Source organism: Tachysurus vachellii, chromosome 3, assembly GCF_030014155.1.
Source record: "Tachysurus vachellii isolate PV-2020 chromosome 3, HZAU_Pvac_v1, whole genome shotgun sequence".
Classification (NCBI taxonomy): Eukaryota; Metazoa; Chordata; class Actinopteri; order Siluriformes; family Bagridae; genus Tachysurus; species Tachysurus vachellii.
The window spans coordinates 6,105,797-6,123,314 of NC_083462.1; the positions used below are offsets into that span (position 1 = coordinate 6,105,797).

At 39.5% G+C, this 17,518-nt stretch overlaps 2 protein-coding genes across 5 annotated transcripts; both read right to left on the reverse strand.

Moving 5' to 3' along the window:
• Window positions 1–5,645: 5,645 nt before the first annotated feature.
• On the reverse strand, window positions 5,646–10,999 carry LOC132842179 (C-type lectin domain family 4 member E-like). The gene is made up of 4 exons (XM_060864847.1): window positions 10,845–10,999; window positions 10,660–10,772; window positions 10,391–10,488; window positions 5,646–5,789 (listed from the first exon to the last, which is right to left on the reverse strand). Exons 1-4 carry the CDS (start codon window positions 10,872–10,874, stop codon window positions 5,686–5,688), a joined length of 345 nt encoding a protein of 114 aa, XP_060720830.1. The 5' UTR covers window positions 10,875–10,999; the 3' UTR covers window positions 5,646–5,685.
• A 529-nt stretch (window positions 11,000–11,528) lies between these two features.
• LOC132842715 (C-type lectin domain family 4 member A-like) lies at window positions 11,529–16,021 on the reverse strand. Of its 4 annotated transcripts, none has more exons than XM_060865544.1 (8): window positions 15,863–16,021; window positions 15,688–15,747; window positions 14,875–14,994; window positions 14,589–14,678; window positions 14,341–14,412; window positions 12,675–12,829; window positions 12,444–12,556; window positions 11,529–12,293 (listed from the first exon to the last, which is right to left on the reverse strand). In XM_060865544.1, the coding sequence occupies exons 1-8, from the start codon at window positions 15,915–15,917 to the stop codon at window positions 12,131–12,133; spliced, it is 828 nt and encodes a 275-aa protein (XP_060721527.1). In that variant the 5' UTR covers window positions 15,918–16,021; the 3' UTR covers window positions 11,529–12,130. The 4 variants fall into 4 exon arrangements, with proteins under 4 accessions (XP_060721527.1, XP_060721529.1, XP_060721528.1 ...); XM_060865546.1 differs by having other exon boundaries at window positions 11,530–12,293; window positions 15,688–15,717; window positions 15,863–16,020; XM_060865545.1 differs by having other exon boundaries at window positions 11,531–12,293; window positions 15,688–15,741; window positions 15,863–16,020.
• Between the last annotated feature and the right edge of the window lie 1,497 nt (window positions 16,022–17,518).

A 17,518-nucleotide genomic window follows, 5' to 3' on the forward strand; every position in this document is an offset into this window, starting at 1 on the left:
CTTTAGCTATTGACTCTGCAGAAAGCTGGTGAACCTATTCTTACCTATTCGCACCTATTCTTTCACAAATGTTTGCAGAGGTAGTATGCATGCCTAGGTGCTTGAATTTATGTATACATATGACCATGGAAGTGATTGGAATACCTGAATTCAGTGATTCAGTGAACTTGCTGATGCTTCACCTTCAGTGCTTCATAGAGTTTTTTTTATCTCTAATGCAAAAATAATAATTTGTGATGCAAAAGGGTTGTTAGATAATGAGAATAAACCAGAAAATAAATAAATAATAAGAACAAAGGGGGCAATTACTAGAATTACTATTAGAAAATAAGAAGCGCAAAACTTGAGTTTTTAACCCACACTGCAGCTGCTGCAAACTATTAAAGGAAACAGGAAGCTCTTATAACCACTTACCCTTGGTTTCATGTTCCTGCGTCATCAATGTTTCAGTAACATTAGAATACTGCTCACTTAATATCTCACATGAAACCACTTTATTGTGATCTGTTGAAGTAAAATACTCAGTGTTAAATTAATTCACAGAGCAATAAAAACTAAATGTATAATTAATTAAGTAAAGATAGGGTGACCAGATTTGGGTGTGTGAAAAAGAGGACACTTCAGCGCGCGTGGGTGGGGCCTACCCGGAAGTAGGCGGGGATTGTTTTGAAATGGGCGGGCCTTTAACCGGTATGTTAAATATAATTTAACCGGTCAGTCCTCCTCATGTGGGGCATATTTTTCAGAGGACTGAATCTTTCCCAACAGTCTACGATTACTCATTAAGTAAGAATTTTTGTTTTAATTCGTCAGTGAACTTACACTTGCGTTTCGGCATGGCTGAAGATGCCGGGTAGCCATGCGCTTTGCCAGTGGTAAACAAGGCGCTTGAGGTGACTGACCAATTAAATGTGTACAGAGAATACTATTGACCAATGACGGTAGCTCTACACCTTACACTTCCACTCAATGCAAAGCGAACTGTAGGGGAAGGGCGTGACTAGTATGTGAATGAAAGAGAGAGTGCAATGCAAATTCGCCGTAAACACGTTTGAGGCTAGAATAACAAAATCCCGGATGATTTAGAAATTCCGCCCGGACACATTTTTAGGTTTCAAAAAGAGGACATGTCCGGGCAAAAGAGGACGTCTGGTCACCCTAGTAAAGAAATGTACTGTAAGTTTTTCATGCTAGAATGAATTCATCTCACTTGATGGATCAAAGGAGACACTTTATTATGATTTGATTGAGAACAAAGATAAAGATGAGCACAACTTAACACTTACAAAGGATCCCTACAACACAGAGTGTTAATAAAACACCAAGTATTATAAGGAGACCAAAAGCAGATCTGAAGATCTTTCCTGGTTTCTTCTTGTCTTTCAGCTCAGTGCGGTCAGAGATATCTGAAAGAAAAGCATTAGTTATTTCCAGTGTTGTAATGTAACTGTCATGACATGGAACAGAGCGGACCCAAACGCAGGATAGCATAAATAAACAGGGTTTAATGACAAAACACAAAACAGGAACACAGACTCGAGACAGGACTAAACAGGACTAAGACCACAGTAGATAAGTTAAATTTAAAAAGACACAGTTAAATACAAAAAGACAATGACACAATAAGGATCAGGTGTGATGACAGGGAGGAGCAGACGAAGGCGGGGCAGACACGTGACGAGAAACGTAAACAAATGCACGTGGCCAGAGTCCTTACAGTAACGGAGTACAAATACTTCGTTACTGGACTTAAGTAGAAATTTCACGTATCTGTACTTTACTTCACTATTTAAATTTATGTCAACTTTCACATTTACTCACTACATTTCCTAGATAAAATGTATACTTTTACTCCGCTATACTGTATTTCCACTAAGCATGTTCGTTACTCGTTACTACAAAATAAAATCAGAAGAAATGTGTGCGACTGCAATAAGTGAGGTTTGGCGAATCACTGCTCCTAGATTGTGTTAATTAGCTCTAGTGTTACGTTTCAGCGTAATGTTGCCAAAGGAGGCGGAAGCACAACTGAAACCGCCATGAAAACACCTACTGGAGGACCTCCCATTATCATAGACCAGGGGTGGCCAACCAGTCAGAGACCAAGAGCCACATTTTTTATTGTGTTTAACTTTTTTTCCCTGCCATTTTGAGAGTGAAGTTGACACAAATTGTTTACTCAAATGATCTTGCTCATACTGGGAAACTTTGTGGTATTTTCATCCCACTTACATGCGTGTTTGACGAAAATACCGTATTGAACTCAAGCGAAGCGAACACACACAATAAAAAGACACACAAACTTCGATATGAACGTAAGAACCGCATGAAACTGGGCAAAGAGCTGCATGCGGCTCCGGAGCCATGGGTTGGCCTCCCCTGTCGTAGACGACCACCCTGACGATAGTGGTGAACAGGGTGAACTCGGTGAAGAAGATAACGTTTTTCACCCCTGGCCGTATTTGCAAGAAATGTTTCTGTACATTGGAATGAAAGATTCTTCCTACCGGATGAAGTGCCTCTTATGCCTACCGAAAATCACTGAAATTTTACTTTTTACTTTTACTTCAAATACTTAAGTACATTAAATATCAGAAAATGACTTTTGATACTTAAGTACAGTAAATATCAGGTACTTTAAGACTTTTACTTGAGTAATATTCTAAAAGGTAACTTTCACTTCTGCCAAAGTCTTTTTCTAGTACGATACTTGTACTTTTATTCAAGTATTGCTTTCTAGTACTTTATACAACACTGGTTATTTCCTACATCTTTACACTATAGATAAAGTCATTCATGATAAATCAGAAGGTTTTCAGTTTTGGGAAACTGTTCAGGAAACTGTTCAGGACAGGAATGTGCACTCGTAGGTTCTCATGACAAGCTGCACGGTTGTTGTAGTTACTTCATAATACAGAAAAAAGAGACTATTCATTGCTAGTATAATATAAATAATAGGATTTTTTCTGGTTTTACCTTGTATTTTATCTATGAACTGAAAGGTGTTTGTGTAAAATATTTTCTGTATATATGAATCACTGACCATATTTTATCACTTGGTGACCCAGCAGTGTAACTGACTTCACCCTTGGTGGCAGGTTTTTCTGTGTTATGGAGTTAGAGAAGTAAAACTATTTGTGTTGCTATTTTTCTTTTTGGGCAACAAGTTCCAAAAATATTAGAACTTTTTAAAATGTATTATTGTAGCTTTGGCCCATGATGAATTCATGCAGATGAACAGTTTTACATATACATTTACCTGTTTTACAATATACCAATAGTTTTTTCTGTCCTTGTTCCTTCATAAAAAACATGTAATATTCACATAAAAACCTTTGTGTAAAACAGTGAATCCTGAGCTGGTTACTCTGTGCAATGTAACCCTAGACTCCTAACCCTAAATAGCTCTGGTTAGGGGAGAACTGAATACTGTCCTTCTGGCAGGTTCTCTTACATTTAAACAGGACATGTGGAGATAATCAGTATAATGATTTTATTTTATGAGATGTAAATGTTGTCATTTCATAATCTCATTAGTTCTTCCATCGTTTAACCATCAAACATGTATTTAAATATTTTTTACATGTATAAACATTTCAGATATCTTCCTGTTGGAGAATGATAGTTTTCACTATCGTCCATTTTGCGTAATTCAAAACTCATATCTTCACAGACTGATGGCACTTCTGAACCTCACTATTGCTTCACTACAAATGAAATAAGCGACTTCTGCTTTCTAGTGAAAAACTCAGGATAGCCCGATAGATTTCACTCTCACACTAGAAAGCATAAGGCATTTATTTGATTTTCTTCTTCCTGAACTTGCTGACGCTTCACCTTCACTTCTTCATACAGTTTTTATATCTCTGTGGAAAAAGGGAATAAGTTCTGATACAAACTTAGATGCACTTACAGAAAATAAGAAGCACAAAACTCAAAACTTGTGTCCCTGGTGTTACTGCACAACAGAAAGACATCAAGTGAACAGGGTTTTCAGGATTTTATTTTCATTCTGCACCTTTTTTATATGTACAAACCAAACTGAGTTCATGTAAAAAGGTTATATTAAGCTTTTAAAAAATTATTAATTTATTGACCACAATGGAAAAACAATTCACACATTTGCAAAATAAGGAAATAAGCAAACACAATATTATATTAAATCAATAGTAAACCTAAATACATTGTATATGATGTGTGTGACATTAAAGAAGTTGACTTGAATTTAGATTTTTAACCTATATAAACACTAGGTGACAAGAGACACTCAGTAAAGTTCACATGGGATCAGAGACTGGCGTTTATTCAATCCACTTAGAAAAGCCCTGCTTAGAAAGACTCCCAGGACGCTGCCTGTCTCTCAAGTGAGAGACCTTCAGTGCTTTTCCCTCTCTTTTAGCCAGGTATTATTGCTAAAGTAGTTATGGGTGTGTAGGTGTGTAGTTTTCTCCACGTGTGATGCAGTGTTGTATACCACGTAATACAGTAGGTGCAGGTGTGTTCCAGAGCCCGCTGTCATGGTGGAGGATCTGCTTGTGGTTGTAGGAGAGGACGTGGGGTTTGAGAATGTACTGTCCACCTTATGAATGAACAAATAGATATTGAGTGTGTGTGTGTACTGTGTGTGTGTATGATGAGTTAATGTGTACGATGAGTGAGTGTGTGTATGCGTATGATGAGTGAGTGTGTGTGTGTGTATGATGAGTGTGTGTGTGGTAAATGTGTGTGTGTGTGTGTGTGTGTGTGTGTGTGTGTGTGTGTGTGGTAAATGTGAGTGTTTGGTAAATGTGAGTGTGTGTGTGTACTAAATGTGAGTGTGTGTGTGTATGTGTAGTAAATGTGAGTTTGTGTATATTTGTGAGTGAGTGTGTGTGTGTGTGTGTGTGTAGGCTCTTGGTTTTATATTATATAACTACTGAAAACTTTTATTGAACTGTTGTTTTTTATAACTATTTTTTAACCAGTAATAAAATGTTGCATTTTGTCATTTTGAAATCCGATTGGTCAGAATGTTAGGTTCTGTAACAACAGCTGAAAGTTGTGCTGAATGTGAATCAGATATTTATATTAATGTGAACAATACAAATAACAAATTTAAAACAAATATTAGTATGGAGATCACTATACATAATCTGAAGCTAATATTAAATGTGATTATAAAGTGTTGTAACGCTTCGACCCAGATAATATTTGCAGGAAATGAAAGAGCTCGAAGGCGAAGAGTCTGCAATCCACACATTTAATGGCAGGTGTACAGGCAACACGCTTCTCTCATACATGAGTGTTTTAGCTCTTAATAACCATCACAAATATAGAAATAAATAACAAAACTATAACATGAAGGCAGAACAAACATATCATCTACCGTGGCTCTCGTTACACCGCCGGTAAGTTCTCCTAAGTTAGATTAGATAAGTTGGCCGTTACTGTGTGTGTGTGTGTGTGTGTGTGTGTGTGTGTGTGTGTGTGTGTGTGTGTGTGTGAGTTATGGAAATAAAGCTATATTTTTGCTGCTTTTCTTTAAAAGAAGGAAGCTACTAAAATATAGTTTTATTTCCCTAACACCCTGACATCATTCCTTAAACCCGGAGTTGATTACTTTGTGTGGCTGAACCCTAAACTGGGTTGTAACTCCATGATCACTTGAAACACATGTAGAAGTAATTTATTTTATAACATCTATTACTATTGCCTCGAAACACAGTGATTAATTACTGCTGTTTGTCTGGGAGACAATGGAGGGCCTAAATGATGAAGAGAAGTCCTACACAGCAGACTGTTTTGCATCGCTGGTCAGGAAAGACAGAAACAATAAAAACATGTATTCAGAATGAAGTGGGATAATATGATTTAATATAGCTACCTAATTCTTTGTGACATAGCCATAAATGTTAGTTACCTAAAAACAGCCTTGGGTTGTGTTACTTCAGTTTTATTTTAATGTCTCCTGTTACTATTAACATGTCTTCTGTTTTATTACTCTGGTGTCCGAACATTCTGAGGTGAAGCTTGAGACTCTCAAATCGACTCTCGGTGACTACCCCAGAGTACCCACACACACGCATGCACACACCAACACACACACCCCCACACACACCCCCACCCACACACCCACACACACACACACACACACACACACACTTCTATTCTTTTTATTTAGTTTTGTCAGGACTCAGCCCGGACTTTTGGCCATGTGCTAGTGTTGTCATTCCTCGTCACGTGTCTGCCCCGCCTTCGTCTGCTCCTCCCTGTCACCACACCTGCTCCTCATTGTGTCATCATTGTGTTATATTTAAGTTAGCCGCGTTGCTGAGTGCAGCGCGGATCATTAGTTACGTTTCCCCTCGTCATGTCTAGTTCTTGTTAAATGTTGTCATTCGTATTGTTTCAGTTATTGTCATTTCTGTCTATGTCTTATTTGTTTATTAAACCCCCCTCTTTTGAAGCTATCCTGCGTACGGGTCTGTCTCCTTCCGTCCCCGGTTGTGACAGAATGATCCGCCTTAAAACCCAGCAGACCCAGCAGGATAGCTTCCAGCTCGGACCGGCTTTTTATCCTCCTCTTCCCCTGGACTGTTCCGCCAGTCCTTTTTTCTTTTCTCGGTGACATCGCTCCGCCCTTTTTCCGGTGAGGGACGCCGCTCCACTTTCGGTTCTGTCCGAAGCGGTCGTCGCCTCACTTCCTTCGCGGAGGATGTCACCAACCTGTTTTTGCTCCTTTTTTGTTTTTTGGTGCCCTGCGGCATCGCCCCGCCTTTTTTTTCAGTGAAGGACGTCGCTCCAGTTCCGGTTCCGTCCGAGGAGGGCGTCGCTTCACTTCTTCCGCGGGGGGTGCTGCAGGCCCAGGGCGATGGACCTTCCCACCCTCCCACCCTTGGTCATCAGGACGTGAGCTTGCTGCGGTGTGTCGGGGTTGCGTTCGGCCCTTCAGCTCGGCTGTGGATATCGCTCGGCCCTTCAGCTCGGCTGTGACGTCATTCGGCCCTTCAGCTCGGCTGAGGATATCGCTCGGCCCTTCAGCTCGGCCATGGAAGTCGCGTGGCCCTTCTGCTCGGCTGAGGACGTCGCTCGGCCCTTCTGCTCGGCTGTGGACGTCGTTCGGCCCCTCTGCTCGGCTGAGGACGTCGCTCGGCCCTCGCTGCTGTGCCGCCGTGAGCCTTGCTCCCCCCGCTTGCCTCGCCGTGTGCCTTACTCCCCCCACCGGCCTCGCCGTGTGCCTTGCTCCCCCACCGGCCTCGCCGTGTGCCTTACTCCCCCCATTGGCCTTCGCCGTGTTCCTCGTTCCCCCATCTGCCTTCGCTGTGTTCCTCGTTCCCCCATCTGCCTTCGCCGTGTTCCTTGCTCCCCCCATCTGCCTTCGCCATGTGCCTCGCCCCCCCTCCTGGACTCTGCCAGGGTTTGGCGCTTCGGGAGCCGCGCCTTGGAGGGGGGGTTCTGTCAGGACTCAGCCCGGACTTTTGGCCATGTGCTAGTGTTGTCATTCCTCGTCACGTGTCTGCCCCGCCTTCGTCTGCTCCTCCCTGTCACCACACCTGCTCCTCATTGTGTCATCATTGTGTTATATTTAAGTGAGCCGCGTTGCTGAGTGCAGCGCGGATCATTAGTTACGTTTCCCCTCGTCATGTCTAGTCCTTGTTAAATGTTGTCATTCGTATTGTTTCAGTTATTGTCATTTCTGTCTATGTCTTATTTGTTTATTAAACCCCCCTCTTTTGAAGCTATCCTGCGTACGGGTCTGTCTCCTTCCGTCCCCGGTTGTGACAAGTTTCCACTTTTTTCCCACCCTTTTCACTGTTTTTAGAGATGAACAGATGGAAATTTTAAGTGATGAAATTAATTTAATTTTTTTTCCCCAGCCATTATTAATTCTTAAATTTCTTTATTCAAAGCTACTTAATGTTACATCTAGCTTCAGCTAACATAATCTGGACACACTTCATTCATAAAATAGACACATGTTCATCCCTACAATACAATTTCCACAAACAGAAGGAGAAAATCCACACACATGATCTACTGATGTTCTAGTGGTTAGGACAAGCTAAAAACATACAACATTTTACAATGTGGAAAAAAGTGAAACTTTATGGAGTCTGTATATATATATATATATATGTGCAGTAAATAGGTAAACTTCATGTTAGCTGTTTTTTAATACCAAATATTTATAGTCAACAACCAAGAACTTCTTCTTCTTCTTTCGGCTTTTCCCTTCAGGGGTCGCCACAGCGAATCATCTCTCTCCACCTAACCCTATCTTCTGCATCCTCAACCCTTGCACCCACTAGCTTCAAATCCTCATTAATTACATCCATATACCTCCTCTTTGGCCTTCCTCTTTGCCTCCTGCCTGGCAGCTCCATGTCCAACATTCTCCTACCAATATACTCACTCTCCCTCCTCTGAACATGTCCAAACCATCTTAATCTCGCCTCCCTAACTTTGTCCCCCAAACGTCCAACATGGGCTGTCCCTCTGATGTACTCGTTCCTAATCCTGTCCAATCTTGTCACACCCAAAGAGAACCTCAACATCTTCAGTTCGGCTACCTCAAGCTCTGACTCCTGTCTCTTCTTCAGTGACACTGTCTCTAAACCATACAGCACGGCCGGTCTCACCACTGTCCTGTACACCTTCCCCTTGATTCTTGCTGATATTTTCCTATCACACAGAACTCCTGACACCTTTCTCCACCCACTCCAACCTGCCTGCACTCGCTTCTTTACTTCTTTCCCACTCTCTCCATTACTCTGGACTGTTGACCCCAAGTACTTAAACTCCTGTACCTTCTTCACCTCTTCACCCTGTAACCTTACTGTTCCACTTCCCTCCCTTTCATTCACGCACATGAACTCAGTCTTACTACGACTGACTTTCATTCCTCTTCTCTCCAGCGCAAACCTCCACCTCTCCAGGTTTTCCTCCACCTGCTCCCTGCTCTCACTACAGATCACAATGTCATCTGCAAACATCATCGTCCAAGGAGACTCCTGTCTGACCTCCTCTGACAACTGGTCCATCACTATAGCAAACAGGAAGGGGCTCTGAGCCGATCCCTGATGCAGTCCCACCTCCACTGTGAACTCCTCTGTCTGACCTACAGCACACCTCACCACTGTCCTGCTCCTCTCATACATGTCCTGCACCACTCTGACATACTTCTCTGCTACTCCTGACTTCCTCATACAGTACCACAGCTCTTCTCTTGGCACCCTGTCATACGCTTTCTCTAAGTCTACAAACACACAGTGCAACTCCCTCTGACCATCCCTGTACTTCTCCATCAACATTCTCAGAGCAAAAATTGCATCTGTTGTGCTCTTTCTGGGCATGAAGCCATACTGCTGCTCACAAATTTCCACCACCTTCCTTAACCTAGCTTCCACTACTCTTTCCCACAACTTCATTGTATGGCTCATCAACTTTATCCCCCTATAGTTGCTGCAACTCTGTACGTCACCCTTATTCTTAAAGATCGGCACTAACACACTCCTTCTCCATTCCTCAGGCATCCTCTCACTTTCTAATACCCTGTTGAACAAACTAGTTAAAAATTCCACTGCTGCCTCTCCTAGACACTTCCAGACCTCTACCGGGATGTCGTCAGGACCAACTGCCTTTCCACTTTTCATCCTCTTCAAAGCCTTCCTGACTTCATCCTTTCTAATCTTATCTACTTCCTGTTCCACAGAGTTCACCCCTTCTACTCTTTTTTCCCTCTGATTTTCCTCATTCATCAGCTCCTCAAAGTATTCCTTCCATCTCCTCTGTACACTCTCCTCACTTGTGAGCACCCTTCCATCTCTATCCTTAATAATTCTAACTTGCTGCACATCCTTCCCATCTTGATCCCTCTGCCTAGCTAACCTGTACAAGTCCTTCTCTCCTTCTCTAGTGTCTAACCTAGTGTACAACTCATCATATGCCTTCTGCTTGGCCTTAGACACCTCCCTCTTCACTCTGCGCTGTAACTCCTTGTATTCCTGTCTATTCTCTTCAGTCCTGTCCATATCCCACTTCTTCTTGGCTAATCTCTTCCTCTGTATACTATCCTGAACTTCCTCATTCCACCACCAAGTCTCCTTATCTTCTTTCCTCCTTCCAGATGACACACCCAGCTGACACATCTGCTGTAGTTTCCCAGTCATCCGGCAGCACTACCTGACCACCCAGAGCCTGCCTCAACTTCTGTCTAAATTCCTCACAACATTCCTCCTTTTTCAGCTTCCACCACTTAGTTTTCTTCTCTATCTTTGACCTCTTCCTCTTACAGACCATCAGAGTCATCCTACACACCACCATCCTCAAATGTAAGTGAAAGTCTTTTACTTTTCACAGATGCACTTTTTCATTGTACTACAAGAAGCATCAAACCATTTATGTATGTTACCATTTGCATCCCCCAGAGCAGCACAATTCTCTCCAGAAGGGTCCATCTTTGTCCAGTTATCAGGCTCATTTGCTCCCCCTGGAGAACTAAACCAGAACCTACATACATAAGACATAAAAACTGCAATAAGTGTCTTGAATATTAAATTTATTTAATACATAATTGAGTATATACAGATTTAATATAGATTGTAATAGTAAAATGAGTTTAGTGTGCAGACAAGAAGAGGTTAATGAGAAATAGTGTGTGTGAGTGAACACTGACCTTACGTTACACCCGTCTCATTTAAGGGCTGGTTGTTCACCCACATCCACTGACCCTCAGTCTTCAAGTCATTCAATCCAATCCAGTGTTTTTTAATTTTTTTTGAGAATAAAAAGTCCTAATGTAGAAAACAATTATATTAAATAAATAAATGAATAGATTAAATTATAAAGACAAGGTCTACACTCACCTGTTCAGTTTGGCTGGTTATAATCACCATGTGGCCTCCTTTCTCCACACAGTAATCTCTGACTCTGTTTCCAGTTCAGTGTGAGTGGAATTATATTTTACTAACATCTATCTCCTGGTGTTACTTGACAATAAAAAGACACCAACTGAACGTGGAATAGGTTTTTAAAGTTTGTAGACATTAAAATAAAGAAAGACAACTTTACAGAACCTGTAATTTGTACATAAATAAAAGAAGATGAATAAAATATAATTGAATAAGTGACATGTATGTTGGTTGTGTACAAATGTCCAGAGAAATGTGGTCAGAACATGTGCAGCTCTGAGAGGAATTTTACTGCAACAGCAGCGTGACTGATCTCCCCAGTAATACCTACAGTAATACCTGCAGTAACACTTGTACATGTTAGAAAACAAATTCATCACTATATCACATTAATTAATGTGTCATAAGATTCAAACGATATAGAAAGTCGACAAAATAATATTAAATATTTTGTAGAATTGACAAAATCTATTATTACTGCCATCTAGTGGCCAATCAAGGAACAGAAAATGAATAGCTGAAGTGATTTTCAGGTTATAGAGTCATGTCTTAGTGCTGTTTTAACCTGACCAAAGTGTTAATGCCTTATTTAAGCTCAATCAAATCCAATACTGCAGTTTATGGCTGTTCTTATGAATGTATGAATAAAACCATATGTTTTATTATCCATCCTCTGTTACTCTCCTGTACACAATATGACTAACCTGGAACTGGAATGCTGACATAGTGCAAGTCATCATCTTGTAAAACAAAAACAAAACCATACATCATATTTTTAAGATCTACATTTTTATTCATTCTTAATGCTTTCTAAAGGTTATTAAAAGCAACTTAACATTACAAAGTACATAGTAAATGTTTATAGAGATGAAAATCTATACATTGTTATATTATGTTGATATGCTAGTCAAGGAGCGAAGTGTTTATCTAGACAGCAATAACACCTTAATTAGTAAACTGGAATTCATTACCTCTCACTAGCCTGAGTAATCGACAAGTTGGCATTTTTTTCCACCATAAAATATGAAGACATATGTGTAAAGTTTACTATACAATATCTATGACAACTATAAGGTAAAATAAACCTAAGTTGTGTACATGTTAAAAACAAACTATAGGTAAACTTAATGTTAGCTGTTTTACAATATCAAATAGTCAGATTCAACAACCAAGAACTGTCTTCTGTTGAAAATAAACAACAAGTATTTGCTGGCATAAATGTAAGTAAAATGAAAAGTCTTTTACTTTTCACAGATGCACTTTTTGATTCTACTACAAGAAACATCAAACCATTTATCTGTGTCACCAGTATCATGACCCAGAGTAGCACAGTGCTCTCCAGAAGGGTCCTCCTCTTTCCAGTTATCAGGCTCATCAGGTCTCCCGGGAGCACTATACCAGAATCTTTATAGAATAAAATCAGTTTAATGTAATCAGTTTCTTTAAAAATTTCATTTCATGTAAAAAAAGTATATGAATTACTGGAGCTTTGTATATCTATAAACAGAACAGTAAAATGAGTTTATAGACTGTGTGAGTGAACACTGTCCTTACGTTACACCTGTCTCCTTTAAAGGCTGGTTGTTCACCCACATCCACTGTCCTTCAGTCTCCAAGTCATTCAAACCAATCCAGTGTGTTTCTCCAATTTGTGAAACTACAAAATCCTAATTTAGAAAATAACATCACATAAAGCTTACATCTGTAATCAATTCAGGTGAAACAGAGACCAAAAATGTAATTTTATCTGAAAAACTGGAAAGAAAGAAGCTCTACACTTCACACCTGTTCAGTTTGGCTGGTTATAATCACCATGTGGCCTCCTTTCTCCACACAGTAATCTCTACTCTGTGTCCAGTTCAGTTTAGAACTGGAGAAGTAGTAACATTTTAAACCAAGAGACTTCCATCCTTCCTCACATTGTCCATTGTTTTTATTTGCTGTTTGTAAAGACAAGATGAAAATCAGACTTTGGATAATATATTTGCATACAGTAAATAATGTATTGCTATAATGAAATACTGAGGCCACAAATTAATATGCTACAAATAATTGAAATGTGCCATTTAAGATGAAAGTAAAGACAAATGAAAATGTGTCCCAAAATATGAAACATGCTTTCTCAAATTACCATGAAAATACAGTATAGTCGCGGTGTGTATAGTCACATGCAAGTATAGTCAAATTATCTATCTATCTATTTATCTATCTATCTATCTAGACTATAATGGCAAAAATTTTGTGACGTCTGCCTTAACACACACAAGAACTTTAATGACATCCCCTCAATCTGTTGTGTTTAATTTAGAGTTGTCCCACCCTTTGAAGCTCTGATAGCATCAACTTTTATAGGAAAGCTTTCCACAAGAGTTTTGACCATTCGTCTAGAAGTACATTAGTGAGGTCAGACACTGATGTTGGACGAGAAGTCCTGGCTCGCAGTCTCCACACTAATTCATCTTAAAGGTGTTCTGTCGGGTTGAGACCTGGACTCTGTTCAAGCCAGTCAAGTTCCTCTACACCAAACTCACTCATCCATGTCATGTTGGAACAGAAAGGGGCCATCCCCAAACTCTTCCCACAAAGTTGGAAGCATGAAATTATCCAGAATGTCTTGGTATGTTGAAGCATTAAGAGTTCCTTTCACTGGAACTAAGGGGCCAAGCACAACCCCTAAAAAACAACCCCACACCATAATCCCCTCTACCAAACTTTACACTTGGCACAATGCAGTCAGTTAAGTACCGTTCTCCTGGCAACCGTTAAGCCCAGACCCATTGCACTGTGATTTGTCACTCCAGAGAACATGTCTCCACTGCATCAGACGCTTTGCATTGCACTTGGTGATGTAAGGCTTGGTTGCAGCTGCTCAGACATGAAAACCCGTTCTATGAAGCACTCTATGCACTGTTGTTGAGCTAATCTTCTCTGTTCTGGCACCAAGGTGGTGGAATGAACTTCCCCTAGAGGTCCGGACAGCTGAGTCACTGGCTATTTTCAAACGGCGGTTGAAGACCTACTTATTCAGGAAACACTTCAACTAGCACTTCTTTCCTTATCTTTTGCATTAAAAAAAAAAAAAAAAAAAAAAAAAAAAAACGTTTGACACTTTTTCATTGTAACTTGGAACATATGTTTTAAACTCATGGTATCTTAAGTATGTAACTTAGTGGTCCAGCATTAATGTATTCAATGTTAGAGATTTAAGCACTTATGTACGTCGCTCTGGATAACGGCGCCTGCCAAATGCTGTAAATGTAAATGTAATCTGAAGGCCACACAAAGACTGGAGGTCTGTAGCTATGGACTTTGCAGAAAGTTGGTGAGTTATGCATACTGTGCACCTCAGCATACACTGACTCTGCCCTGTGTTTGACATTTTGTGGCCTAGTAGCTGTTATTCCCAGCTATCTACTGTATCTATCTACCCATTGTGATGGGAGAATCTTACCACTGCATGCAGCGAGTTCTTCCTGAACTTGCAGATGCTTCACCTTCAGTGCTTCATACAGTTTTTCTATCTCTAAAGAGAATACATCAGAAAAAAATACATAAATACTAATAACAAAATGGGCAATTACTAGAATTACTATTAGAAGGCAAGAAGTACAAAACTGTTGGGTTTTTAACCCACATGTAAACTGCAGCTACTGTACAGCAAACTATTAAAGGAAACAGGAAGCTCTAATAAACACTTACCCTTGGCTTTATGTTCCTGCGTCATCAATATTTCAGTAACATTAGAATACTGCTCACTTAATATCTCATATGAAACCACATTGTTGTGATCTGTTGAAGTAAAATACTCAAAATTATATTAATTCACAGAGCAATAAAAACTAAATGTATAATTAATTAAGTAAAGAAATGTAAGTTTTTCATGCTAGGATGAATTCATCTCACTTGATGGATCAAAGGAGACACTTTATTATGATTTGATGATTGAGAACAAAGATAAAGATGATAAGCACAACTTAACACTTACAAAGGATCCCTACAACACAGAGTGTTAATAAAACACCAAGTATTAGGAGGAGACCAAAAGCAGATCTGAAGATCTTTCCTGGTTTCCTCTTGTCTTTCAGCTCAGTGCGGTCAGAGATATCTGAGAGAAAAGCATTAGTTATTTCATACATCTTTGCACTATAGATAAAGTCATTTCCAGACATAATGCCATGCACAGTTACAGTTAGCTGATATTTCAAACTAATTGGTGGTGTAAAAGTTACTACAATTAAACATTAATGTAAAATTAATGGACATAAATCAGAAGGTTTTCAGTTTTGGGAAACTGTTCAGGACAGGAATGTGCACTCGTAGGTTCTCATGACAAGCTGCACGGTTGTCGTAGTTACTTCATAATACAGAAAAAAAGAGATTATTAATTGCTAGTATAATATAAATAATAGGATTTTTTTCCCGCTTACAACTTTTTTTCTATGAACTGAAAGGTGTTTGTGTAAAATATTTTCTGTATATATGAATCACTGACCATATTTTATCACATAAAAACCTTTGTGTAAAACAGTCAAACTTTGTGTAAAACTTTTGTGTAAAACAGTGAACAGTGATCCTGAGCTGGTTACTCTGTGCAACCTAACCCTAGGCTCCTAACCCTAAATAGTTCTTGTTAGGGGAGAACTGAATACTGTCCTTCTGGCAGGTTCTCTCACATTTACACAGGACATGTGGAGATAATCAGTATAATGATTTTATGTTATGAGATGTAAATGTTGTCATTTCATAACCTCATTAGTTCGTCTCAGTATCAGTATTTAATCATCAAACAAACACGTACCTGAGTTTTTCAACTCTGAGCGACAGTCTACTGTATTCACATAAACATCATCCTCTGTGTCTGATAATGAGCAGTGAAAAGCTTTAAAGCACTTGTTCTGGTAAACGATATCAAACATAACCATCAAACATGTATTTAAATATTTTTTACTTGTATAAACATTTCAGATATCTACCTGTTGGAGAATGATAGTTTTCACTATCGTCCATTTTGCGGAATTCAAAACTCATATCTTCATAGACAGATGGCACTTCTGAACCTCACTATTGCTTCCCTACAAATGAAATAAGCGACTTCTGCTTTCTAGTGAAAAACTCAGGATAGCCCGATAGATTTCACCCTCACACTAGAAAGCATAAGGCATTTATGTGATTTTCTTCTTCCTGAACTTGCTGACGCTTCACCTTCACTTCTTCATACAGTTTTTAAATCTCTGTGGAAAAAGGGAATAAGTTCTGATACAAACTTAGATGCACTTACAGAAAATAAGAAGCACAAAACTCAAAACTTGTGTCCCTGGTGTTACTGCACAACAGAAAGACATCAAGTGGACAGGGTTTTCAGGATTTTATTTTCATTCTGCACCTTTTTTATATGTACAAACAAAACTGAGTTCATGTAAAAAGGTTATATTAAGCTTTTAAAAAAATATTAATTTATTGACCACAATGGAAAAACAATTCACACATTTGCAAAATAAGGAAATAAGCAAACACAATATTATATTAAATCAATATTAAACTTAAATACATTGTATATGATGTGTGTGACATTAAAGAAGTTGACTTGATTTTAGATTTTTAACCCATATAAACACTAGGTGACAAGAGACACTCAGTAAAGTTCACATGGGATCAGAGACTGGCGTTTATTCAATCCACTTAGAAAAGCCCTGCTTAGAAAGACTCCCAGGACGCTGCCTGTCTCTCAAGTGAGAGACCTTCAGTGCTTTTCCCTCTCTTTTAGCCAGGTATTGTTGCTAAAGTAGTTAGGGGTGTGTAGGTGTGTAGTTTTCTCCACGTGTGATGCGGTGTTGTACACAGAGAAGGTCCATCCTTACCCTCCGTAATAGGTGCAGATTTGTTCCAGAGCCCGCTGTCATGGTGGAGGATCTGCTTGTGGTTGTAGGAGAGGACGTGGGGTTTGAGAATGTACTGTCCACCTTACGAATGGACAAAGAGATATTGAGAGGGTGTGTGTGTGTGTGTGTGTGTGTATGTATGATGAGTTTATGTGTACGATGAGTGAATGTGTGTATGCGTATGATGAGTGAGTGTGTGTGTGTGTGTGTGTGTGTGTGTGTGTGTGTGTGTGTGTGTGATAAATGTGAGTGTTTGGTAAATGTGAGTGTGTTTGTGTGTGTGTGTGTGTACTAAATGTGAGTTTGTGTATAGTGTGAGTGTGTGTGTGTGTGTGTGTGTAGGCTCTTGGTTTTATATTATATAACTACTGATAACTTTTCTTGAACTGTTGTTTTTTATACCTATTTTTTAACCAGTAATAAAATGTTGCATGTTAGAATGTTAGGTTCTGTAACAACAGCTGAGAGTTGTGCTGAATGTGAATCAGATACAGTATTTATATTAATGTGAGTTTTGATCATTCTAATGATTAATGTTTCTACAGCAAGTCATACACAAATATTAGTATGGAGATCACTATACATAATCTGAAGCTAATATTAAATGTGATTATAAAGTGTTGTAACGCTTCGACCCAGATAATATTTGCAGGAAATTAAAGAGCTCAAAGGCGAAGAGTCTGCAATCCACACGTTTAGTGGCAGGTGTACAGGCAACACGCTTCTCTCATACATGAGTGTTTTAGCTCT

Excerpts from the sequence above, each read along its gene's own strand:
- LOC132842715 (XM_060865544.1), bottom strand. The coding sequence starts at position 15,917 with ATGAGTTTTGAATTCCGCAAAATGGACGATAGTGAAAACTATCATTCT. Across the intron at positions 15,748-15,862 it reads AAACTATCATTCTCCAACAG|ACACAGAGGATGATGTTTAT; the intron begins GTAGATATCTGA and ends GCTCATTATCAG. Across the intron at positions 12,557-12,674 it reads TAACCAGCCAAACTGAACAG|GATTTTGTAGTTTCACAAAT; the intron begins GTGTGAAGTGTA and ends TTTCTAAATTAG.
- LOC132842179 (XM_060864847.1), bottom strand. The coding sequence starts at position 10,874 with ATGGTGATTATAACCAGCCAAACTGAACAG. Across the intron at positions 10,489-10,659 it reads TTAAATGAGACGGGTGTAAC|GTTCTGGTTTAGTTCTCCAG; the intron begins GTAAGGTCAGTG and ends TTATGTATGTAG. Across the intron at positions 5,790-10,390 it reads TGCTCTGGGGGATGCAAATG|CGATGCAAAACAGTCTGCTG; the intron begins GTAACATACATA and ends TTTCCTGACCAG.